The following is a 27,473-nucleotide window of genomic DNA, read 5'->3' as shown; positions in this document are numbered from 1 at the left end:
GGTCTGGAGGGGCCCAGAGACATTGTGAGGGACAGTGACCCAAGGGGTCGTGAGTGGGGAACAAAGAGGGACACATATGTAAGGGACACATTTGGGACACATTTGGACACACAGGGACACACAGGGACACATCACGGGGCACACACAGGGACACATTTGCCTTTCGTAACGCAAAAGGACACATATGTAAGATGGCCATCTTAGTAATATTGATTGTTGATTGTTGATGGTTGTTGATTGCTCGGGGAATATATTATTGATTATTCCGGATCCTTGGTGTGGGGTTTCTTATTGACCGGAATTCATATTGATTGCGTTACGAAAGCGTACAAACTATATATCTTTCTGGCGGGGTCCTCCCACGGTCCGGGGGTCACCCAGACCAGGTAGTTACCGGGAGGACCACGTAACAGTTGGAACAGAGACCTACCAAGTCTCAGATTATCCACGTGTGTGTTTGTTTGTTTGTGTGCGTGCATGCGTGTGTGTCATTCTTTACTGATTCAGACATGTTATGTCCATTCTAGTATACAATGGCAGAACCATCGTATATTGTGTAATGTTATATCCTTGTCGTTTAACAGTCGTTTGGTGTAGTGAGATTCTCTCAAGAGATACACATAGAAAGCGACCGGTACGACCCAGGGCTGGTTATGGCAGCAACTTGCAATTTGGCCAGGTTGCGGGTCCACTTTGCGAAAGTCATCATGAGATATTTAACATCCGGCAGCAACCAATGCTGGTAGAAGGGTCCCTAGCTGAACGACCCATTCAACAGAAGGCACATTCGATGATGCAATTCCACGCCTGCAAAGCACAGTCGAGATAACTCAAAGGTAAGTGCACGATATGATAGCGATCCCGCCAACCCCAGGTCTGTAGGTAACCCACGAATGTAAAGCGATGGGCAATGGCACATGAACAAAAGTACGTGTACTCAACACTGTTTATTGGAAAAATGCGGGAGTCCCATGTGGGGCCAACACGCATGTACAAAACTGGGCAGGGGGTATACAGAAGTAATAGCACTTGGCTCGGCACACTCGATCGTTTGAACCCCAACACTTGCCCACATGGGTGTCACTCGGTATGGCGAGGCCATTGGGCAATCATCGTGCATTGAGTCATTAATCTTTTGTTCATTAATATTATCATTAATCTTTTGTCACTGATGTGAAACAGTGGCACATTCATTTCCGGAAAAGCAGCCATGTTGTAAATTCCAAGTCTGTTGGAAAATGGTGCGAAACCCAATTCTATCCTCATTATATTTCAACCCTCGGTACATAATTTTTCATGGATAACCTTCCGGAAACTTCCAACAAGGCTCCGTGTTACTGTATTTGGGAATTGTTCACAAAACATTTCTCGTCAAGTCCCATTGCATATTATTTACTCATAGAGCAGCAACAAAACTGATATATCTATCAAGTCAACCCTACTTGATGCGTCTAACACGCATGGTGCCGAGCCCTCCTGCATAACCCAGGCGAAGATCCTCATCGAGGGGGGACAAGAGTAAGAGGGAAAAAACTGGCAATTTTATGGAAAAATACGGACTAAGATCCTTACAGAGGTGGGACAAGAGGAAGAGAAAGATTAATCTGGCAATTTCATGAAAAAACACAGGCTAAGATCCTTACAGAGGTGGGACAAGAGGAAGAGAAAAATAAATCTGGCAATTTCATGAAAAAACACAGGCTAAGATCCTTACAGAGGTGGGACAAGAGGAAGAGAAAAATAAATCTGGCAATTTCATGAAAAAACACAGGCTAAGATCCTTACAGAGGGGGGGGGGGCAAGAGTAAGAGAGAAAAAACTGTCAATTTTATGGAAAAATACGGACTAAGATCCTTACAGAGGGGGGACAAGAGGAAGAGAGAAAAAACTGTCAATTTAATGAAAAAACACAGGCTAAGATCCTTACAGGCGAAGCTAAGAAAGACAGGTGAAGAAGGGGGACAAGAGGAAGAGAAAAAGAAATCTGGCAATTTTATGAAAAAACACAGGCGAAGATCCTTACAGAGGGGGGACAAAAGTAAGAGAAAAAACTGTCAATTTTATGAAAAAATACAGGCTAAGATCCTTATCGAGGGAGGACAAGAGGAAGAGAAAAAAAATCTGTCAATTTTATGGAAAAACACAGGCGAAGATCCTTATAGAGGGGGGTCAAGAGGAAGAGAAAAACATCTGTCAATTTAAAAAAAACACAGGCTAAGAAAGATCCTTACCGGGGGAGGACAAGAGGAACAGAAAAAAAATCTTTCAATTTTATGGAAAAACACAGACTAAGATCCTTACAGAGGGAGGACAAGAGGAACAGAAAAAAATCTGTCAATTTTATGGAAAAACAGAGACTATTATAACGGCCCTCAGTAGAGAGCAAACCTCCGCCTGGTTGGCCATGTCACTCAATGGTGAAGAATCACTTTTAAAATTCTTCAAGCTGGATCCGGATCCGGATATTCATCAAAATGTAATGGATTCTTCCTTGTCACACACACAACCTGTCCAAAAAGTTTCATCCAAATCCATCCATAACGTTTTGAGATATCCTGCTATGTATAGTTTTTGGCCCTATCTCCCAATGGTGAAGAATCGCTTAAAAATTAAATAATTCTCATATCCGAATCCATATTCAGATCTTCACCAACATCGAATCGAATCGACCTTGTCAGATACCCAACCGGTCCACCAAGTTTCGCCCAAATCCATCCATATATTTTTGAGATATCCTGCTATGTATGGTTTTTGGCCCTATCTTCCAATGGTGAAGAATCACTTAAAATATTATAGTAGCCGGATCCGAATCCGGATCTTCACCAAAATCGAATCAGGTCGTCCTTGTCACATACTATACATCGCTACCAAATTTCGTCCGAATCTGTCCATAACTTTTTGAGATATCTTGTTCACAAACAAAGAAAAGGTGAGACAGGGGTGAAAACATAACTTCCATCCACCTTTGGTGGCGGAGGTAACAAACAAACAGAAAGACAAACAAACGGACAGACAGGGGTGAAAACATAACCTCCATCCACCTTTGGTGGCGGAGGTAACAAACATACAGAAAGACAAACAAACGGACAGACAGGGGTGAAAACATAACCTCCATCCACCTTTGGTGGCGGAGGTAACAAACATACAGAAAGACAAACAAACGGACAGACAGGGGTGAAAACATAACTTCCATCCACCTTTGGTGGCGGAGGTAACAAACATACAGAAAGACAAACAAACGGACAGACAGGGGTGAAAACATAACCTCCATCCACCTTTGGTGGCGGAGGTAACAAACATACAGAAAGACAAACAAACGGACAGACAGGGGTGAAAACATAACTTCCATCCACCTTTGGTGGCGGAGGTAACAAACATACAGAAAGACAAACAAACGGACAGACAGGGGTGAAAACATAACCTCCATCCACCTTTGGTGGCAGAGGTAAAGATCCTTATAGAGGTGGGGACAAGAGGAAGAGAAAAAAATCTGGCAATTTTATGGCATTTATCTTCGATCTGTGCATTTGACTCATGGAAGTTACAACTCTCTCAGAGTCGAAGCTGTAAGTTAAAGTTATACATTTGAAGTTGTCCACAGCAAAAGGTTTGTGAGCAATAAGTGAAGAGTAGTGCGTTTGTCGAGTCGGTAAAATGACAGGTGTACCCAGTGGAATGGCCACGCATCGACATGGGAGATAATTCAAAAGCAACAGCAAAGGTGCATCGACTTACATTCCAACTTGTTTTGGAAATAAGACCGTTTGACGCGCTTGTTGGAGAATGGCAAAGTGAAGATTGATGGGCGGCCATACTCTATGGACAGGTGCACCGTGGTCGCGCAAGTGTTGGGATTTTGACATTCGGTGGCCGGCCAGGTGCACAAACAAAAAGCGCATGACATTCCAGAGTCGATTTCTAAACATTATAATGCCTCGAGCAAATGTGTCACTTGGCTTCTTTTCAAACAATCGGTACATCAATGTCTAATGGCAAATGGCAGCCTGACCACTGGAGGTAAAGGCTAAGTTCTGGGAATTAGGGAAGGAAATGCAATATAAAATAGTGGACAAATGGTAAGCTACCGACATGATGACAAGAGAGAGTATAAGAGGGGAAGGAAGAGACGAAAGAGGAAAATAGGTGGAAAGAAGGGAGCATCACGGGGCACGCAATGTAGAAAGGAAATGGTGCAAAAGGGACATAACAGAAAAAGACAAAACACGACACAGGTAGCAATGGCCAAGACGTGATACCTTTAGGGTAGCTTTGTAAAACCTCGGTGCAGGTAAAGTACATTTGTACATACTTGATACAGAGTGAGAATCTTGATACAATGTGTTTGTATGCATATGCAAAACACACCGATCACGTGGAATAGATGGAGGCAATTGCAGTTAAATAATCTGCGAAAAATAACAAACACACACACACACACACACACACACACACACACACACACACACACACACACACACACACAGTTAGAGACAATATTTCATTTACAAGCAACAATTATACTCTGAAGTTAAATTTTAAAAATGCTATAATTGCATCAATAACTAGATATAAAAATAATGACAATTAAACTCGGTTACACCCTCAACTATACAGGTTGCAAATGATACCAGAAATTATCTGAAAAGGCAGTTTGTATTCAGACATCTTCTTCTTCTTCCAATACTCCAAATAAAGAAAACAGTTTCAAAAGAATACAAAAAAAAAAAGTATGATTTTACTCAATCTTGACCTTTGAGCTTTATATCTATAAAAAAAAAATCAGCTTCTAGCTTTTGATTAATGAACCAATTCTTTGATCCAATATGCAAATCTATCTATAATTCCAGTAATCTCTGTGTGTATGTGTGTTTGTCTGTGTGTGTGTGTGTGTGTCTGTGTGTGTGTGTGTGTTTGTCTGTGACCGCTGTTTCTCGACAACTACCGGTCCGATATACTTGAAACTTGCCAGGTATATTGCTGGGGACCCGAGGATGTGCCTTTTCAAGGTTTCATATTAATCGGAGAAGTAGTTACCGAGCTATGGCGATTTCTTTACCAAACTCCGCAAGCCGTTCGCTTTGGACCAAACCATTTCATGTAAATAGAGGGGGGGGATTGTCACCGTACTCGTAAGCCGTTCGCTTTGGACCAAACCATTTCATGTAAATAGAGGGGGGGGGGGGGGATTGTCACCGTACTCGCAAGCCGTTCGCTTTGGCTTTGCGAATGGACCAATCCATTTCATGTAAATAGAGGGGGGGGGGATTGCCATCGTACTCGCAAGCCGTTCGCTTTGGCTTTGCGAATGGACCAAACCATTTCATGTAAATAGAGGGGGGGGGGGATATAATTTTAGATATATATATAGTACGGGCATGCCCTAGTCTATCTATAATTCCAGTAATCTCTGTGTGTGTGTCTGTGTGTGTGTGTGTGTGTGTTTGTCTGCGACCGCTGTTTCTCGACAACTACCGGTCCGATATACTTGAAACTTGCCAGGTATATTGCTGGGGACCCGAGGATGTGCTTTTTCAAGGTTTGAAATTAATCGGACAAGTGGTTCCCAAGGTATGGTCACCGTACTCGCAAGCCGTTCGCTTTGGCTTTGCGAATGGACCAAACCATTTCATGTAAATAGAGGGGGGGGGGGTTCTACCGTACTCGCAAGCCGTTCGCTTTGGCTTTGCGAATGGACCAAACCATTTCATGTAAATAGAGGGGGGGGTTCTGTGGTCGTTACTGCCACGTGGTTTAAAAGTTTTTTGTTGTTGTTGTTGTTTGCACGCATGTTTTTTTGCACCCACGTACGGGCACGCCCTAGTTCTTAAAATTTCAGGTCAATTGGATGAAAATTGACGATTTTATGCAACCTTGACCTTTGACCTTTTGATCGAAAAAAACCAATCGTCTCCTACCTTTTGATTTGTGAACTAATTCAGTGACCTGATATGTAAAAAAAAAAAAATTCAGGTCAATCAGGTGAAAATTGGTAATTTTACACAACCTTGACCTTTGACCTTTTGATATAAAAAACAACCACCTTCTAGCTTTTGATTGGTGAACCAATTCATTAACCCAATAGACAAATTCTTAAAATTTCAGGTCAGTCGGATGAAAATTGACGATTTTATGCAACCTCGACCTTTGACCTTTTGAGTTTTTGACCAAATTATTAATTTGCCTTCTCCATATTCTCATAATAAAGCTTTGTTGAAAATTTGATGGCAAAACTCAAATGCTAAATTTAAATTTCAGATCAATGGATGATGACGATTAAATTTCAGAAAGCGATAAACGCTGCAGGTATGACACTCCAATTGGTGATTACAATCTGACCGAAACACAGTACCATCTTCGCAAAGCTACGGCAGCCATTTTCTACGAGAGTGTAAAACCAAGTTGTACAAGAGTGTCGCCTCAGTGCTCTTTTGTGGTGTATTAACTTTTAAATCCGATTAATTGTTTTTTATTCTTCGTTATGGTACAGGTGTAATTCCCAAGAGAGAATGTCACCTCCTTCCATTGGAATCATTGTAATTGCTTCATCCGTTATTGTGTGAGGCTAGGCACTCTGTGATTGGCTCCTGGCAAGGGTCAACACATCCTCAATGTACCCGTTTCCCTGTTCTAATATTTCACAAATAAGCAATAATAACCGCACTGTGGTCACAACCTGCGACAAAATCAATTAACGGGCCGATTGGGAAAAACACATTTAATGCGCTATTAAAAATGAATTTGACACCTCACCATGTGTTCTGATTTACCATGTGTTTTGATGTACCATGTGTTCTGACAGGCTTGATTAAACTTTATTATTGTTCGACATATTATAATTTTTTTTCTTTATATTTACGGTCAGTGTATAATAATTGCAACAAACCCGGGCAGTGTATAATCAGCGGAGGTGTGTAGGCCTGATGTGTTGGGCCCACCAGAAAACCAAGATGGCGGCCATATCATTTCGTCACGGTACTCAATGGGTGGGTTCATCAATGGGTGCACATTTCAAAAATTGACCCAAAACAAGAACCCCAAACCAAGCAGCAACACAATGTTACTTGTAGACCTGTGATATGTCGCAGGTAAAAATGTACCCACGAACAAGGTAACAAAAAGTGCGCTTGGGGCTTCCTACTTATAACATACTTTTTTGATCTATAGTCGGGATACCAATGAAATCGTTCTCCAACCTGAGCCGAATGCCATGACGTCACCGCCAGAGCTCACATACTGTCTGCGGCACCCAAGAGGGATCTATCTTGCAGCACTATAATTATCAAGATGTTAATTCAGGTGTTGTCACAAGTGCACGAAAGCTGCAGCTACCTCGACCGACCGGTTTCGCTGTCATTAGAACATCGTCAGGGCAACATAGCAACTTCCCTGCACTTGTGACTCTGAAAACCTCTATTACATAGCGGATATTATGTGACTCCAAACAGTGAGTATCCAAAAATACAGCACTTGCTGCCCAGAACCTGGAGCGATAAGTGCTGCCTGCCACACATATCATTATATCTGGCTTCACCAAACACAATCTGGAGTGGCGGGTGGCTAAATATTAACTATTAACATTGCAGGATGTTCCATAAAGACCTGGACAAATTTGGTTGTTAATATATTTAGCACCAGAAATGATACAATGATACTCTTTGTTTTATATGACACAGAAACCCAAAGTTTTCTTTGTTTTCAGGTGTGGTGGTTTACTGCAAAATAAAATGGCGACTCCACAGGAAGAAAGTTTGGTGCGTTGAATGTTTCGGCAAGACGAGATCCGACACGCAAGTTCAGCATAATTTCCGTACAAGGTATGGAAGGAATCCGCCACCGCTGACTTGTATCAGAGAGTGGTACAAGAGGTTGAAGGAGACTGGAAGTTGTCAGAAAGAGAAAAGTATCGGTCGACCAGGCACACATGCTGCAGACGTGGAATGAGTGTGTGAATCATTTCAACAAAGTCCCAGAAAATGGAACTACCAACCACCACTGTACACAGGATTTTGTATTGAGAGAACAGGGACTACCAACCACCATTATACACTGAATTTTGTATCCAGAGAACTTGGACTATCAACCACCACTGTACACAAGATTTTGCATCCAGATAACTGCATCCACCAACCACCACTGCGCACAGGATTTTGCATCCAGAAAACTGGGACTACCAACCACCACTGTACACAGGATTTTGCATCCAGAAAACTGGGACTACCAACCACCACTGTACACAAGATTTTGCATCCAGATAATGCATCTACCAACCACCACTGCACACAGGATTTTGCATCCAGAAAACTGGGACGACCAACCACCACTGTTCACAGGATTTGCATCCTGAGAACTGGGACTACCAACCACTATTGTACACAGGATTTTGCATCCAGAGAACTGGGACTACCAACCACCACTGTACACAGGATTTGCATGCAGAAAACTGGGACTACCAACCACCACTGTGCACAGGATTTGCATCCTGAGAAATGGGACTACCAACCACTATTGTACACAGGATTTTGCATCCAGAGAACTGGGACTAACAACCACCACTGTACACAGGATTTGCATCCAGAGAACTGGGACTACCAACCACCACTGTACACAGGATTTGCATCCAGAGAACTGGGACTACCAACCACCACTGTACACAAGATTTTGCATCCAGAGAACTGGGACTACCAACCACCACTGTACACAGGATTTTGGAATTAAATTAATTTATACACACATTTTCAGGAAAGTTAAAAGTATTATAGTTTCATCGCACCTGACTCGGGCCTTTGTCCATGGAGTCCACTCTTTCCCGCAGCTCCCGGAGCATCTCACCGTGTCTTTGACGTGTTCGCATTACACGCTGAGGGCATCAAAATCAGCAACAGAAATAATCATCACAATGGTACGTAAACATTTCTGTACAAGAACATCAGATACAAAATGTCTTAAAACATTACAAGCTAAGCCTTTTATCAATACGAATCCCTGTGATGGTTCCACATGACTGATTTAACAATATTGCCAGCTGTAGACATCAATCAGACTATCACCCACAACATATCTAATAGAGCATCGATAAAATATTTACAAAACTGCAATTACATAAATATTTTAAGAAAATGACAAACACACCAACAGGAATACAATAAATTATTTAAAACTTTACCTGCACATCAAGCTCAGAGTATTTAATTTTCCTCACCTGCAGAGAAACACATAAATTATGTAGGTTTACAAATGCACAAGCAGACAATCTATATATTATGTACACAAACATGGCGGACTTCTTGGGACCGCTCCCCCTCAAGCTAAATGATGCCGGAAACTATATAACAGGGTAAAGTTTTCCTTGTCATATGTGTTGCTCACGTCCAAGGGGGCCGTGGAAGGCAGAGTGTCGCTGTCCCCAAGTTGTAGTGGGCTGTGGCCATCGAATTGCCCTGCCTGGGCCTGGGACTGGCTCTGAGGCTGACCCGGGTTGAATGGAAACCCGTCCAGGTCTAGTCCCAGCCACGGCTGGCTACCGCCATCATTGTCTGTCAGGAACGTTTCTACGATGGGTCTTGTGGATCTCCGGCTTCCCGGTCGGCTGTGTCCATCGAGGCGGGTCACTACTCCGCAATCGGTGGCTTCGAGACCACTTCCCGGTAGCATATCCCGGGCGGTGCCTCTTTCCTTAGAACTGTTGTGGCGTGCCAGGCTTCCCATCACTGCAATACAAATGTTTTTATCTGCAAGAAATAATTCTAAAGAAATGAAAAAGGTGTGACATATGAAGAGAATGGAGTAGAAGTAAGGATAGGCTAAAGGATTTCGGAATCAAACAACAACTTTTCTTATGTACCATATTCTACATGACATCGACAACATGGTTGTGGAGCACAAAAACATGTGTTTTATATGTTCACTTTAAGTCAGTACAAAACCTACAGAAAAGATGTTTCCACTGGAAGAAGAACAAAAAATGTCGAGATTAGTGTGTTCATTAGCAGAAACGAAGAACAGGTAAACAGACAGGTAAATATGGGATTTGATGCTTTACCAGACTGACAAGTAAATATGGGATTTGATGCTTTACCAGACTGACAAGTAAATATGGGATTTGATGCTTTACCAGACTGACAAGTAAATATGGGATTTGATGCTTTACCAGACTGACAAGTAAATATGGGATTTGATGCTTTACCAGACTGACAAGTAAATATGGGATTTGATGCTTTACCAGACTGACAAGTAAATATGGGATTTGATGCTTTACCAGACTGACAAGTAAATATGGGATTTGATGCTTTACCAGACTGACAAGTAAATATGGGATTTGATGCTTTACCAGACTGACAAGTAAATATGGGATTCGTTGCTTTACCAGACTGACAAGTAAATATGGGATTTGATGCTTTACCAGACTGACAAGTAAATATGGGATTCGTTGCTTTACCAGACTGACAAGTAAATATGGGATTTGATGCATTACCAGACTGACAAGTAAATATGGGATTTGATGCTTTACCAGACTGACAAGTAAATATGGGATTTGATGCTTTACCAGACTGACAAGTAAATATGGGATTTGATGCATTACCAGACTGACAAGTAAATATGGGATTTGATGCTTTACCAGACTGACAAGTAAATATGGGATTTGATGCATTACCAGACTGACAAGTAAATATGGGATTTGATGCATTACCAGACTGACAAGTAAATATGGGATTTGATGCATTACCAGACTGACAAGTAAATATGGGATTTGATGCTTTACCAGACTGACAAGTAAATATGGGATTTCATGCTTTACCAGACTGACAAGTAAATATGGGATTTGATGCTTTACCAGACTGACAAGTAAATATGGGATTTCATGCTTTACCAGACTGACAAGTAAATATGGGATTTGATGCTTTACCAGACTGACAAGTAAATATGGGATTTGATGCTTTACCAGACTGACAAGTAAATATGGGATTTGATGCATTACCAGACTGACAAGTAAATATGGGATTTCATGCTTTACCAGACTGACAAGTAAATATGGGATTTGATGCATTACCAGACTGACAAGTAAATATGGGATTTGATGCATTACCAGACTGACAAGTAAATATGGGATTTGATGCTTTACCAGACTGACAAGTAAATATGGGATTTGATGCATTACCAGACTGACAAGTAAATATGGGATTTGATGCATTACCAGACTGACAAGTAAATATGGGATTTGATGCTTTACCAGACTGACAAGTAAATATGGGATTTCATGCTTTACCAGACTGACAAGTAAATATGGGATTTGATGCTTTACCAGACTGACAAGTAAATATGGGATTTGATGCTTTACCAGACTGACAAGTAAATATGGGATTTGATGCTTTACCAAACTGACAAGTAAATATGGGATGTGATGCTTTACCAGACAGACAAGGAAATATGGGATTTGATGCTTTACCAAACTGACAAGTAAATATGGGATTTGATGCTTTACCAGACTGACAAGTAAATATGGGATTTGATGCATTACCAGACTGACAAGTAAATATGGGATTTGATGCTTTACCAGACTGACAAGGAAATATGGGATTTGATGCATTACCAGACTGACAAGTAAATATGGGATTTGATGCTTTACCAAACTGACAAGGAAATATGGGATTTGATGCTTTACCAAATTGACAAGTAAATATGGGATTTGATGCATTACCAGAATGACAAGGAAATATGGGATTTGATGCTTTACCAAACTGACAAGTAAATATGGGATGTGATGCTTTACCAGACAGACAAGGAAATATGGGATTTGATGCTTTACCAAACTGACAAGTAAATATGGGATTTGATGCTTTACCAGACTGACAAGGAAATATGGGATTTGATGCTTTACCAAATTGACAAGTAAATATGGGATTTGATGCATTACCAGAATGACAAGGAAATATGGGATTTGATGCTTTACCAAACTGACAAGTAAATATGGGATGTGATGCTTTACCAGACAGACAAGGAAATATGGGATTTGATGCTTTACCAAACTGACAAGTAAATATGGGATTTGATGCTTTACCAAATTGACAAGTAAATATGGGATTTGATGCATTACCAGAATGACAAGGAAATATGGGATTTGATGCTTTACCAAACTGACAAGTAAATATGGGATGTGATGCTTTACCAAACTGACAAGTAAATATGGGATGTGATGCTTTACCAGACAGACAAGGAAATATGGGATTTGATGCTTTACCAAACTGACAAGGAAATATGGGATTTGATGCTTTACCAAATTGACAAGTAAATATGGGATGTGATGCTTTACCAGACAGACAAGTAAATATGGGATTTGATGCTTTACCAAACAGACAAGGAAATATGGGATTTGATGCTTTACCAAATTGACAAGTAAATATGGGATTTGATGCTTTACCAGACAGACAAGGAAATATGGGATTTGATGCTTTACCAGACAGACAAGTAAATATGGGATTCGTTGCTTTACCAGACTGACAAGTAAATATGGGATTTGATGCTTACCAGACTGACAAGTATATATGGGATTTGATGCTTTACCAGACTGATAAGTAAATATGAGATTTGATGCTTTACCAGACTGACAAGAAAATATGGGATTTGATGCTTTACCAGACTGACAAGCCAAGTCCACGTCCTTCTCGAACTCGGCCTGCAACAAAATTACACAAACTCTTCTTACAATGTCTTCAAAATATCTTCATCGTTACTATAATTCACGGACCGGTATGTGTGTGTGTTTGTCTCGCTACTCCTCCTACAGTTCCGGCCCAATTCCATCCATTCCAGATTACATAGGAACATCATGGCCCTAGTTAATGTATCGGTGTGTTTTTATCTTTGCTGGTGTTCTTCTGGGGGGTGTGACGAGGAACGCAAATTCTCTATGTAAATGTGTATCATGTAGCGCCACCTCGAGGTGGTAGAGGGTATTACAAATCCCTACCCTTTACAGTACAGTTTAGTTGTCCCCATGTTTTCCAGTGCAGTGACGTGTTTTGAATTATAAGCCGTACGCATGTTTTTGTTTCATGCACGTAACCAGGGAATTTCTTTTTATTTCCGAGAGCGATTGAGGGAGCTGTCAGTTGCCCATACACCACCCAAGTAAAGGTATTTGTCAGAGGAACGTGTTACATGTTTACAACAATATCACCTGTAGGACAGGTACTCTGCTAGTAATCAGTATTAACTTACAATACTTTTAAATGAGACAATATTTACTCAAAAACTCAACTCAAACACATTTGGCTCGTGTTTAATTGTGACTTAAGAGCTAGAACCTTCGAACTTCACTGTTCACTCGCACTTGGTTTGGAACCACTCATTGCAACAATGCTAACTACAGTGTTAAACATTAACAATTTCCTTATATTATGTCTCTGTGTCCTCAGTTACCCACCATTATCTGGACTTGTCCATTCTGAAAGAAGTCACCAGACATGAGCTGTCCAGACGTCCCAAAGCAAAGAGCATCCCGAACCTGCACGTCAGATCATTCTGTTGTAATCAATGTCGATTTTCATTCTGAACTAATTTTTGGCATCACAGCATCCAGAAAGTACGGCACATGAAATTTATATCTACGATAAATGGAAGAGGTGTGTGTGTGTGTGTGTGAGAGACATGTTTTTGTGGAGTTTCCCTGGAACTTTCTGATGTGGAATGTGATACACTGGAAGGATCGTTATGATCTTCTGAGTTGATGAGGATAATTAACTACAAAGAATCCAGAAGAATTCCCATGTTTTAAACACACGGCATGTTAAGGTGAAAAGAGCAGCTTAACTGGTCCTTCCACAGCATGTCATTCAAATTACAAAATAAACAAGAAAGAGCAATCAGAGATTTCACACCCTCACAAGGATGTGTTTTCAATGGTTTTTAAGGCTTTTAATGTAAAAAGAAATATGGCGGCCGAACCACGTGACCGATGATGTCATGATTTTTTTTTTCTCCACCAATTTATCCCTATATTACGCTCAATAAATTTTATCTTGATCGGATAATCTTCTGTACTTGTCGAATTATGACGTCATAATTGAGGCACTTTCACATCATCATTAACAGATGTAATTCCACATGGAGAGTTCTTTACAATGAGCCATGTTTCAATTTTTTCTATGCAGTGCTTTCGGAGATATGAGGTGCAATTTTTTCGTTTTTTCCAAGATGGCGGCCGAACCACATGACGGATGACATCATCATTTATATTTTTCTCCACCAGTTTATGCCGACATGACGCTCAAGAAATTTCATCTCGATTGGATGAAGTTTTGTACTTGTCGAATTATCGAATTATGACATCATAATGAAGGCTTTGGGCCCAGAGAGTTAAAAATTGGGCACAGTCTATTCCAGGGCAAGGCAAATAAGTGTGTCATCCACTCATCCCAAGTTTGTTAACTTAAGTTGCTTACTTTGCTGTTTTGCTTGGTTCTTAGATTTTTCCCTTCTCCCACGAACATATACTCTTTGCCCACCGTTTTAAACCCCCCCCCAAAAAACCCCAAAACAAACAAACAAAAAACATTTATTTCCTTTTCTCCACGTGTCCTGTTTCGTGTGCTTCTGTCCACGTGCGCTGTCTCGCCCCGCCCCCATTATCTCCTTGCCTTCCACCTTTTGCCCGGTTCACGTGACTTGTGGTTGTCCCTCCAGGCCCTCTCCCCATTGGTATTTTGTGAATATAAGATTGTTCTTCACGGTTCTGTTTAAATATTATTTAAATATGGTTAAACTTTCCCCTGAATTGTTTTATTCAGTGGTATATTACAACATGCTGTTTTTCTTCCTATTTAAAAGGCTCTTTTCAATTTCCTCTTCAACTCATTCCACTTCAAAAAAAATTCAATCTCTTACAATTCCTCCTCCCTACATGCTCTAAATTCTCCTTCATTCCACCCCTCCTCCATCGTTCTTAAACGGATCTCTGACTTGAAAATCACAATGAACCCAATTTGTTATAAATGTTAGTCTTTCATGAATCATCCACGTTCTAAAATCCCCCCTCGCCCCTCCAATCCAAATCTCCCCCCTTGCCCATCCCCTCCGAAACTGCCCCCTTGCTCCTCCCCTCCTAAACTCCCTCCCTCACCCCTCCCCTTAAAAACTCCTCCCCAACCTCTCCCCTCCAAAACTCCCACCAACCACTCCCCTTCAAAGCTACCCCCCCCCTACCATCACTCTCCAATTCTCCCCCCTCACCCCTCCTCCTCAAAGCTGCCTCCTCCCCACTTCGTCTCCTTTCTATCTCATACCTCCACCTCCCCCAACCTTCTCCTTTCCTCTGCCCCCTCAAACAACCCCTCACTGTGCCTCATCCCATCAACATAAAACCTTTTGTCCTTTCGTCCTCCTCATCATCCTTCCCTTTCTTGTAACTCTTCTGTAATCTCTGACACACTATCAAACTGCTCTCCCTACCTCCCCCTCTCATCCTTCATCTGACCCTACCCCTCCCCTCTCCTGTCCTGCACCCGATGCTCCCCCTCCGTCTTCATTAACGGTATGGACCTCAAACATCCGGGGCCTTCGCTCAAACCTGATTGATCTCTCCATTCAGGTTGCTTCTGACAATCCAGACTTGATCTGCTTAACAGAAACTTTCCTCCTTCAAGATGTCTCTGATTCCTTAATATCTCTTCCTGGTTACTTCCTCCTCCGGTATGATAGACCTGAGCCTCGTCATGGTGGTGGTGTTGCTATCTTTATCAAAAACTCTCTTCCTCTCTCTCCTTGCACTGCCCTCTCTCCACCTCACCCCCAGGAGTACCTCTGGCTATGGCTTCCTCTCAGCTCCCACCTTTTGTTCATATGTGTTCTGTACCATCCTCCAAACAGTGATGACTTCATTTACATTTCGCTGTCTGACAACATGGACCAACTTCTATCCACCCATCCCAACTCTCTCTTCCTCATATGTGATGACTTCAACTGTCATCATGCCAGCTGGCTGGGTGTGCGTTCCTTTCTCACCAGCCATGGCATCTCAGCAAAGGACTTCTGCGACTCATTGGGACTGACACAATCTGTCAATTTCCTGACCCGGATCTCAGTCAATGGAGTATCTTCTCTTCTCGACTTGGTTATGACAAACTTCCCTGCAAATGTCTGCTGCTCTTCTATTGCTCTAATCGGTTCTTCTGATCATGTGCTTGTTAAAGTGGACATCTCTCTGGCCATTCTCAGAGAGCCTCCTCAGCGTCGGCGAGTCTGGCATTTCACTCAGGTCGACTGGCACGGTCTTCAAGCAGCCATCAATCATCTGGACTGGTCTCCCATCTCTACTGCCTCTGACATCAATTCTTCCTGGGAATTCTTCCAAAGCAAACTGCTCTCTCTCATGCACAGATTTATCCCATCTTGTCTTCAGTTGTCTTACCCTTCCTCCCGTCCATTGTACACTGAATGTTGTGGCGAGGCAGTTGCCCTGAAACAACTTGCCTTTGCCTCTTGGAAGGCTAATCCAACTGAAGGCAATCTCAGTTCCTTTCACCATGCTCGGAACAAGTGTGTGTCTACCCTCAGGAGTGCCAGGAAGCACTATCTCTCCACACTCAAGAATGAACTCTCAAACCTGTCTCCTTCCTACAAATCCTGGTGGTGTCTGGTCAAATCAGTTTCTGGTGATTGTTCCTCCTCCATCCCCTCCCTTACCTCAAATGGCTACACAGTTGACACCGCACGTGACAAAGCCGAATGCCTCAGCTCTGTGTTTGCCTCAAAATCTTGTGTCCCAAACCCATCTCTCTCTGTTCCCACCTTACTCAGTTGAACCAAACTTCTCCTGGACTATGTGTCCTTCTGTCCTGACAAGGTGGAGAAGTTTGTGACAAACATCGACTCTGATTCTGCAACTGGACCAGATGGCATGAGCCCACAGATCCTAAAATCCTGCTCTTCCACTCTAACTCACCCTCTCTCTGTTCTTTTCACCCTCTCTTTTGCTCCAGGTCATCTGCCAGCATCTTGGAAATCAGCAAACATTACCGCTTTACACAAAAAGGTGCAAAAACAGATTCTTGCAACGACAGACCAATCAGCCTGCTCCCAATTATCAGCAAAGTCATGGAATCCATCATTGCTTTGGATATCAAATCCTTCCTCTTCTCCAATGGCTTGATCTCCGATCATCAATTTTGATTCAGACCAGGTCATTCTACTCTGGACATGCTGCTTCTGCTGTCTCAACAATGGATGGAGGTCCTCAATGCCAAACAGGAAATCAGAGCTGTCTCGCTTGACATATCACATGCCTTCGATACGGTCTGGCACCCAGCTCTGCTCACCAAACTCTACTCCTATGGTATCCATGGAAATCCCTACGCATGTGTTGCGGACTTCCTCTCTGGTCGTAGTCAACGTGTGGCACTGAATGGATTTTTCTGATCTCCCCTTCCTGTTCAGGCTGGAGTTTCCCAAGGCAGTGTTCTGGGCCCTGTGCTTTTTGTGGTCTTCATCAATAATGTCTCCGACTCTCTGGAAAATCCTCTATATCTCTTTGCTGATGACTCCACTCTCTGCCGCGCCATTCCTCATCCCTCAGATCGGCAGTCTGCAGCCTCCTCACTCTCTGCAGACCTGGACAAAATCACAGACTGGTCAAACAAGTGGAACATGTCTTTCAATCCTGACAAATCTCACACTCTTGCTATATCTCTCCGAAAAGACCGACTGGACAACACTCCCATCTACTTTCTCAGCAATCTTCTCCAAGAAGTTCTGTCGCTCAAGCTTTTGGGTCTCACTATCTGCCATGATCTTTCCTGTTAAAGCCACATTTCCAAGCTGGCCTCCAAAGCCAGTCGCCGACTGGGCATCCTCCGTCGTGCGAAGTCCTTCCTTGGCACACCTGAGCTCCTCACCACATACAAGGCTTTCATCCGCAGCTCAATGGAATACTGTTCTCCCCTCTGGGCCGGTGCTCCTGCCTCACGCCTAACTCGGCTTCACGCTGTTGAAACCAAAGCTTTCAGAATCATTGGAATGTCCCGCGATGAAGCTAACTCCGAGGGCCTTTCACTCACTCACCACAGGCAGGTTGGTGGTCTTTCTGTCTTCTACCGAATCCTCTCCGGCCTTGCTCCCCCAGCTCTCTCTGTGCTCAGTCCTCCAAATATTCCTACAGGTCGCACAACCTCTGCCAGCAACCCTCTTAATGGTGAAACTGCCAAAAATCAAGACTCTCTGCTCACGTTCACTCTTTAATTCCTCTTTTCTCCCGCCTCTGGAACAAACTCCCCACTCCCTTCAATCCCACTCCTCCCTCCAGGTCTTTAAAACAGCTATTCACCACCATCTCTTATCTTCCCCCATCCAAAACCTTGATCATTTCTACCCCCGCTAATTCACCCCAGATCCACTTTTTTGAAATTCCAACTTCTTTCCTGGAAGTCCTTGCAGTGTCCACATGTTTTGTACCTCTCCCACCTCCCCCAAAGCCCTCTCCCTCCTACAGATCTCTCGATGTCCTTGCTCTCTAATGTTGTGTTTGTGTCCTTCCCCCTCTATCCCCATCTTGTCTACCGCTCCCCTTATTATATGTTTTATGTGTCGGTTTGACTTTTTGTGTGATTAATGTTAGCTCTTTCACGAGCCTCGGCCTTGTACACACACACAAAAAAAAATAACAATAGTAATAATAATTATCATTAGAAAATTCTGCTAGTGGAGTTGCAACTATGGTGAAAATTTACTGTCAATCGGACGAACGGTTGCAGAGAAAATCATATTTATTCTATGTGGACAACAAACACACAAACAAACAAACAGATAGACAAACAAACAAACAAACAAATGAAAAATCACTTATAGAGCGACACTTGGCAAAAGAGAACAAAGTAGAATGGCACTCAGTAGAGCATACTTTTGACCTCACAAATAATTGGTGGTTGAATTCAGTTAGCTGATATGAAAATCCAATTCAAATTTCAAGTGAATCGGATGAAAATTGAGGATTTTAGAAATTTGAAATTGTGGTTGACCTTTGGCATATGTTGCTCTTTTGGCCTATGCTTATCTCAAAAATTTGTTGGTGGTTGAATTCAGTTAGCCGATATGAAAATCACATTCAAATTCGAAGTCAATCGGATGAAAATTGAGGATTTTAGAAATTTGAAATTGATATTGACCTTTGGCCTATGTTGACTTTTGGCCTATGCTTATCTCAAAATAGTTTGTGGTTGAATTCATTTAGCTGATGTGTAAAGCCTCTTCAAATTCCAAGTCAAATGGATGAAAATTGAGCATTTTAGAAATTCAAAAAAAAAGGTTGATCTTTGGCCTATGTTGACCTTTTGGCTTATGCTAATCTCAAAAATAGTCGGCGGTTGGTGTATGTTTGTACGTGTGATGTACGTGTGTATGTGTGGTGTACGTGTGTATGTGTGGTGTACGTGTGGTGTACGTGTATACGTGTGGTGTACGTTTATACGTGTGGTGTACGTGTGTACATGTGGTACGTGTGTATGTGTGGTGTATGTGCGTATGTGTGGTGTATGTGTGTACGTGTGGTGTATGTGTGTGCGTGTGGTGTATGGGTGTACGTGTGGTGTATGTGTGTATGTGTGGTGTATGTGTGTACATGTGGTGTATGTGTGTACGTGTGTTGTATGTGTGTATGTGTGGTGTATGTGTGGTGTATGTGTGTATGTGTGGTGTATGTGTGTATGTGTGGTGTATGTGTGGTGTATGTGTGGTGTATGGGTGTACGTGTTGTGTATGTGTACATGTGTGGTGTATGTGTGTGTGTGTGGCGTATGTGTGTATGTGTGTACGTGTGGTGTATGTGTGTACGTGTGGCGTATTTGTGTACGTGTGGTGTATGTGTGTACATGTGGTGTATGTGTGTACGTGTGGTATATGTGTGTATGTGTGTATGTGTGGTGTATGGGTGTACGTGTTGGGCATGTGTGCACGTGTGGGGTACGTGTGGTGTATGTGTGTACGTGTGGCGTATGTGTGGTGTATGTGTGTACGTGTGGCGTACGTGTGGTGTATGTGTGTACGTGTGGCGTATGTGTGTACGTGTGGTGTATGTGTGTATGTGTGGGGCATGTGTGTACGCGTGGGGCATGTGTGTACGTGTGGTGTATGTGTGTACATGTGGCGTATGTGTGTACATGTTGCGTATGTGTGTACGTGTGGTGTATGTGTGTAAGTATGGTATATGTGTGTACGTGTGGTGTATGTGCGTGTCTGCATTTTTTTAAATTCATTTTCTCGGCAATGGTGTGTGTTTGTGTGGATTTTAGGTCTGATATATGGCCTTCTGGGAAGGTCTGATACAAGAAAATTTTACCATAGGAACGCCTCTGACTGTAGAATTTTTATATTCATAATTATGACGTCATAGGTCATGTGGCACAGACCATCTTGGAAAAACGTTACACCTCTATCTCCGAAACCGCTCAATGGAAAACAATGAAACAAGGCTCATTGTCAAGTACTCCCCATGGGGAATAAGGTATGTTGATGACGTCATTGGGACTTTAATTATGACGTCATAATTAGACAGGTATAACACTTCATCCAATCAGTATGAATATTTTTTCTCTGCAACTGTTGGTCTGATGGACACGATTTTTTTTTTTACCATAACAGCGCCTCCTCCTGTAGAATATGATAATGATAATGATGACGTCATAGGTCACCTGGTCCAGGTGCCATATTGGAAAAACCAAAATTTGCACCTCTATATATCCGAAAGTGCGCCATGGAAAAAATTGATCCATGGCTCATTGTAAAGAACTCTGCATGGGGAATAAATGTAGTTAACGATGACGTCAATGGTGCCTTAATTATGACGTTGTGGTGCTGTGCACACACGACTCGATTGCCAGAGAGGTAGGCCACAACGCGTGGATACAACAAGAGTCTTTACTCTTTATTAAGAGCTTGCACTTCAGCACTGGGCGGGCTCGAGCTTAGAGCCCGCATATATGTCCCGAGGCCACGCCTTCCCCCGGGCGTGGCTGATCGGTCGAAAGGCGGGGCATGCATTTCAGTTCCCGCCTGGACGCTCGCACCACCCACTGGTGCGCGGAATTATTGTCCCTTGTGCCCGCCACACGCGCCCCCCACAGAATTCCCACGCACCTGAAGGGTGAGCTTGCAGGGAAGCCGGATGACCCGGCCGAAACACCCCCTGGCGATGCGTGCAGGGCTGGGGGGTAGCGGGACGGCGGGGCTGGGGGGTGCCAGGGGTCTGACCGCCGGGGGGCGGCTTCGACGCGGAGGCAGAGCTGCTTGCAGGGGGTGGTCCAGATCGAGGTGGGCCGGCTTGAGGCGGTCCACGGAGATACGATCCGGGGCACCGCCGATGTCGACGGTGAAATATTTGTCCCTGGTCTCCAGCACGTGGAAGGGCCCATCGTACGGGGGCCGTAGCGGTGCCCGGTGGGCGTCGTGCCGGATGAAGACGTACTCCGCCGTGCGAAGCTCCGGGACGACGTGGGAGGACGGGCAACCGTGGTGTGCCGTCGGCACCGGGGCGAACCTCCGGGCGGTCTCCTGCAGGGTGGAGCGATGTTGCGCCGTGGACCAAGGAGCCGTGGAGTCGGGGATAAATTCGCCCGGTACCCGCAGTGGTTGCCCGAAGACCAGCTCCGCCGAGGACGCGCGCAGGTCGTCCTTGGGCGCCTTCCTGAGGCCCAGCAGGACCCAGGGGAGCCTGTCGGCCCAGCTGCCATCGCGGAGGCTGGCCCGGAGCGCGGCCTTCATCGAGCGATGAAAGCGCTCGCACAGGCCATTGGCCTGGGGGTGGTAGGCCGTGGTGAGGTGCAGTTTGACGCCTAGCCCTTGTGCCACCGCGCCCCAGAGCTCCGAGGTGAACTGGGGGCCGCGGTCGGACGAGATGTCCGAGGGGGCACCGAACCGGGCAACCCAAGTGGCGACGAAGGCTTGCGCCACATCAGCCGCAGACGTCGCCGCCAATGGTACGGCCTCCGGCCACCATGTGGTGCGGTCCACCATGGTGAGGAGGTGGGTGAACCCCCGCGAGGGGGGCAGAGGTCTCACCAAGTCTACGTGGACGTGGTCGAACCGACGCTCGGGCACCGTAAACGGGGTCAACGGGGCCTGGGTGTGGGGGTGGACCATTGCGCGCTGGCACGCGAGGCACGTCCTGGCCCAGTCGCGGACATCCTTCCTGAGGCCATGCCAGACGAACTTCGCCGCGACGAGCTTCTGGGAGGCCTTCATGCCAGGGTGGGACAGGCCGTGGATGGCATCGAAAACCGGGCGCTGCCAGCCAGCGGGCACGATGGGGCGAGGCCGGCCGAGGGAGACGTCGCACAGGAGGGCTGCGCCCGCGACGTCGAACGGCACCTCGGTGACGCGGAGGCCCGTGATGGCGGTCCGCAAGGCCTGGACGCCGGGGTCGGCGGTCTGGTCCTCCGCCATCCGGGCATGGTCGATCCCGAGGTGGACCGCGTGCGCGACGGACCGGGAAAGGCAATCCGCCACCGGGTTGTCTTTACCCGTGACGTGACGGATGTCCGTCGTGTACTCGGACACAGCAGAGAGGTGACGCTGCTGCCGTGCCGACCATGGCTCAGCGACCTTGGCCATCGCGAACACAAGGGGCTTGTGGTCGACGAAAGCCGTGAACGGGCGGCCCTCGAGCAGATGGCGGAAGTGTCGGACCGCCAGGTGGAGCCCGAGCAGCTCGCAGTCGAAGGTGCTGTAGCGGCGTTCGTGCGGGCGAAGCTGCCGGCTAAAAAAACACCAGTGGCTGCCAAGCACCACACACCCACTGCTCGTGCACCGCACCCACCGCGTAGTCCGACGCGTCAGTGGTGAGGGCGATCGGTGCATCGGGCGCCGGGTACGCCAGCATGGTGGCGTTGGCCAGGGCCAGCTTTGCGCCCGCAAATGCCGCGGCCATCGGCTCTGACCAGGCGATGTCACCTTTGCCCGGCGTGCCCCAGAGGGCCTCGTGCAGGGGGCGGAGGAGCTGGGCGACGTGGGGCACGAAGCGGTGGTAAAAATTTACGATGCCCAGGAACTCCTGGAGCCCCTTGATCGTGGGGGGGCGTGGGAAATCCCTGACCGCCTCCACCTTGGCCGGTAAAGGGACGGCCCCGTGCCTGGTGATGTGGTGCCCCAAGAAGTCGATGGCGGCGACGCCAAAACGGCACTTTGTGGGGTTGATGATCAGGCCATGCTGGCCCAGGCGTTCGAAAAGCGTGCGGAGGTGGAGCAGGTGCTCCTCCCGGGACGCGCTCACGACTAGGATGTCATCCAGGTAGACATAGATGAAAGGTAAGTCGCGTAAGACGCCTTCCATGAACCGTTGGAATGCCTGGGCCGCATTCTTCAACCCAAAAGGCATTCGCAGGAACTCAAAGAGGCCGAAAGGGGTGATGACGGCCGTCTTTGGGACATCGTCCGGTTGTTCGGGGACCTGGTGGTAGCTCCGGATGAGGTCCACCTTGGAGAACACGGTCGTGTTTGCCAACCGGGCGGAAAAGTCCTGGATATGCGGGACCGGGTAGCGGTCGGGGGTGGTGGCATCATTGAGCCGGCGTAGTCACCGCACGGCCGCCATCCTCTGCCGGGCTTCGGCACAATGTGCAGAGGAGAGGCCCAAGCGCTGTTGGAGCGCAGTACGATACCCAGCCGTTCCAGCATGGCGAACTCCGCTTTCGCCACGGCGAGCTTCGTGGGGTCGAGTCGGCGTGCCCGGGCGTAGACCGGCGGCCCGACCATGGGGATATGGTGCTCCACCCCGTGTTTGACGGCCACCGCTGAGAAGGTGGGCCGCGTGAGGGCCGGGAAACTGGCGAGGAGGCGGGTAAACTCATCCGCTGCCGGAAGCCTGCAGACTAACCTCTCCGGGACGGAACCTTTCAGCAAGCCGCTCGGTGAGCCGCTCAGCGAGCTGCTCAACGAGCCGCTCAGCGAACAAGCGAGCGAGCTGAAGGTTTTGGCCTGGACGAGACATCTGCGCTTAACGTCGACCAACAGCCCATGCGCACATAGGAAGTCCGCGCCGAGCAGGGCCATTGGCACGCTGGCGGTGATGAACGAACATTGAAAGCGCTGCCCTCCGAATCGCAGTGAGAGGCAACGCTTCCCGAATGTGTGGATGGGTGTACCGTTGGCGGCAAGCAAAGTGGGACCCCGGCCGGCGGCTTGCTCGTCGGACGCGGAGGCAGGGAGGACATTTACCTGCGCTCCCATGTCGCAAAGAAAACGGCGCCCGGACAAGGTGTCCGTGATGAACAGGAGGCTGCCGGAGTGGCCGACGCTCAGGGCCGCAAGTGAGCGCTGGCCCGGTCATTTCCCGACCCGTCAAAAGAACACGGCGGGCGGCACGTTTGAGCCTTGCGGCCGAACCTGGCATGGTAGTAGCACCAGGTTTGCGGTGGTGGCGGCTGCGTCGGCCGTGCCGGCGGCGGTGGTGGTGGCGGCGGCGGTAGTGGGCGGGGCGCAGCAGCAGCCACAAGGGAAGCCGAGGGCGCTGTAGCCTCTGCACTGGGATCCACTATGGCAGCACCTTAAACCGACCGCGTGTCGCAGGCCGCGAAAAACTTGTCGGCCTCTCCGGCCAGGGTGCGGGGTTCCGTGATGTTGGAACCGGCCAGCGCGAGGCGCACCTGTATCGGTAGCTGGCAGAGGAAAAGTGCGCGGAATAAGAAATCCGGGTGTTGGTCCCCAAGCAGAGACAGCATGAAATCCATCCGGATGGATGGTCGTGTGTCGCCGAGGGCGGGAAGTTCCAGGAGGCGGTCGGCACGTTCGACCTCTGTGAGCCCGAACGTGGCGAGGAGGAAACGTTTGAGCGCCTTGTACTTGTGGTCGCCCGGCGGGCACTGAAGGATGGACACGACGCGGGCGGCCGTGCCGGGCCCGAGGGCGGCGACCACGTGGTAGTACCGGGTCTCATCCACCGTGATGCCCTGGAGTTGGAATTGAGCTTCGGCTTGCACAAACCAAACGTCGGCTTGCGCTTCCCAAAACTCCGGGAGTTTGATTGCGATGGCGTTGGTAGCCATGGCGCGTTCTGGGGTCAGCAACGGCTGAACCAATCTGGGTCACCAGTGTGGTGCTGTGCACACACGACTCAATTGCCGGAGAGGTAGGCCAAAACGCGTGGATACAACAAGAGTCTTTATTAAGAGCTCGCACTTCAGCACTGGGCGGGCTCGAGCTTAGAGCCCGCATATATGTCCCGAGGCCATGCCTTGCCCCCGGGCGTTGGCGATCGGTCGAAAGGTGGGGCATGCATTTCAATTCCCTGCCTGGACGCTCGCGCCACCCACTGGTGCGCGGAATTATTGTCCCTTGTGCCCGCCACAACATCATAATTTGACAGGGATAATGCTTCGTATGATCAATTTGAAATTTATTGAGCGTGATTTACGCAACAATTATATTAGAGAATATAAATATATAATGTCATTGCTTCCGTGGTCTAGCAGCCATATTGGATCAAAGAAAAAAAACCCTTTAAAAACAGAAGAGGTGGCTCGTCGCAGTTGACTGCGCGGTGTAAGTATTCCATGAATACCATCCAGTTAATATATAGGGATGATGTAATGACGAGTTTGTACCTCATCCTCTATCTCACATCTTGATTATTCACAAATAAATTATCAATGTGCTCACCCAGATATCAGGTGCACAGTGATTTATAAATATCCGTTGCACATCCTTTGAGGGACCCACAAAGACAAGGCATGGTGGCCTTCACCGAAATTATTAGGAAATGTGATGAAGTTGCATTTACTGCCTAATGGTGAAGTTTCTGTATGAAAATGCAAAGAGGGAAATGCAGTGATGATCAAGGTCATTCATTTGCTGTTTGTGAAGTTGGAGTTTAGTTTGCCCTTAAATATTTAAATGGACGAAATAAGAGGACCTCTCGGCACAAGAGACAGTGGAAGACGAAGGTGAGAGAAGCAAGCAGGCAGCTCGTGGTGCAGAAAGTGAGTGGGAAGAGGGTCGAAGCCGTGTCAGAGATTGTGAGCAGAGCAGATGTCCAGGAGAGCGAAAGCAGTGGAAGAACGACCCAGCAGCTCCATAAGGAGAGCCTGGAAAGGGCATGGACACGCTCCTTGTAACGTCTACTATGACATTAACATTTAACATATGTGAGGTTAACCCGTGATGATCCACTGTGACATTAACATATGTGAGGTTAACCCGAGATGGGATACTATAACATTAACATATGTGAGGTTAACCCAGGATGGTCACCTATGACATTAACATGCACTACATGACCAAAAGTATGTGGACATGCAAACATCACACATCTCATTCCAAAATCATGGGCATTAATATAGAGTTGGTTCCACTTTTGCTGCGAGAACAGCCTTCACTCTTCTGGGAAGGCTTTCCACTAGATGTTGGAACATTGCTGTGGGGGATTTACTTCGATTCAGCCACAAGAGCATGAGTGAGGTCGGGCACAGATGTTGGGCAATTAGGCCTGGCTCGCAGTCAGCGTTCCAATTCATCCAAAAAGGTGTTCGATGGGGTTGAGGTCATGGCTCTGTGCAGGTCAGTCAAGTTATTCACACCGATCTCGAAAACCTTCTGCATGGACCTCGCTTTGTGCACGGGGCCATTGTCATGCTGAAACAGGAAAGTGCCTTCCCCAAACAGTTGCCACAAAGTTAGAAGCACACAATCGTCTAGAATGTCATTGTATGCTGTAGTATTAAGATTTCCCTTCACTGGAACTAAGTGGCCAAGCCCAAAACATGAAAAAAAGCCACAGACCATTATTCCTCCTCCACAAAACTTTACTGTTGGCGCTATGCATTCGGGCAGGTAGCGTTCTCCTGGCATCCGCCAAACCCAGATTAGTCCATCAGACTGCCAGATGGTGAAGCATGATTCATCACTCCAGAGAACGCATTTCCACTGCTCCAGAGTCCAATGGCGGCGAGCTTTGCACCACTCCAGCTGACGCCCGGCATTGCACATGGTGATCTTCGGCTTGTGTGAGGCTTCTCAGCCATGGAAACCCATTTCATGAAGTGCTCGAAGAACAGTTGTTGTGCTGATTTTGCTTCCAGAGGCAGTTTGGAACTCGATAGTGAGTGTTGCAACTGAGGACAGATGATTTTTATGAGTTACGCGCTTCAACACTCGGCGGTCCCGTTCTGTGAGCTTATGTGGCCTACCACTTCACGGCTGAGCTGTTGTTGCTCATAGACGTTTCCACTTCACAATAGCAGCACTTACAGTTGACCAGGGCAGCTCTACGAGGGCAGAAATTTGACGAACTGACTTGTTGGAAAGGTGGCATCCTATGACGGTGACACGTTGAAAGTCACTGAGCTCTTCAGTACGGCCCTTTCTACTGCCAATGTTTGTCTATGGAGATTTCATGGGTGTGTGCTCGATTATATGTCAGCAATGGGTGTTGCTGAAACAGCCGAATCCACTAATATTACACGGGGTGTCCGCATACTTTTGGTCATGTAGTGTATGTGAGG

The 27,473-nt window shown here is 46.3% G+C and overlaps 1 protein-coding gene across 1 annotated transcript; it reads right to left on the bottom strand.

Annotated features, from left to right (window-relative positions):
• Positions 1-3,215: 3,215 nt before the first annotated feature.
• LOC137421244 (uncharacterized) lies at positions 3,216-10,019 on the bottom strand. The gene is made up of 4 exons (XM_068107115.2): positions 9,367-10,019; positions 9,164-9,199; positions 8,771-8,857; positions 3,216-4,406 (listed from the first exon to the last, which is right to left on the bottom strand). The coding sequence occupies exons 1-4, from the start codon at positions 9,703-9,705 to the stop codon at positions 4,398-4,400; spliced, it is 471 nt and encodes a 156-aa protein (XP_067963216.2). The 5' UTR covers positions 9,706-10,019; the 3' UTR covers positions 3,216-4,397.
• Positions 10,020-27,473: the final 17,454 nt, after the last annotated feature.

The sequence above is a fragment of the Myxine glutinosa genome, chromosome 1 (assembly GCF_964187855.1).
Source record: "Myxine glutinosa chromosome 1, kmMyxGlut1.1, whole genome shotgun sequence".
NCBI lineage: Eukaryota > Metazoa > Chordata > Myxini > Myxiniformes > Myxinidae > Myxine > Myxine glutinosa.
This window is presented reverse-complemented; position numbering and strand designations above follow the sequence as displayed.

Bases quoted from the DNA above. Each gene is read 5' to 3' on its own strand.
- LOC137421244 (XM_068107115.2), bottom strand. From the start codon at position 9,705: ATGGGAAGCCTGGCACGCCACAACAGTTCTAAGGAAAGAGGCACCGCC. The intron at 9,200-9,366 runs GTGAGCAACACA...GTTTCTCTGCAG, and splicing joins CTTCCACGGCCCCCTTGGAC to GTGAGGAAAATTAAATACTC. The intron at 8,858-9,163 runs GTAAAGTTTTAA...TGATGCCCTCAG, and splicing joins ACTCTGAGCTTGATGTGCAG to CGTGTAATGCGAACACGTCA.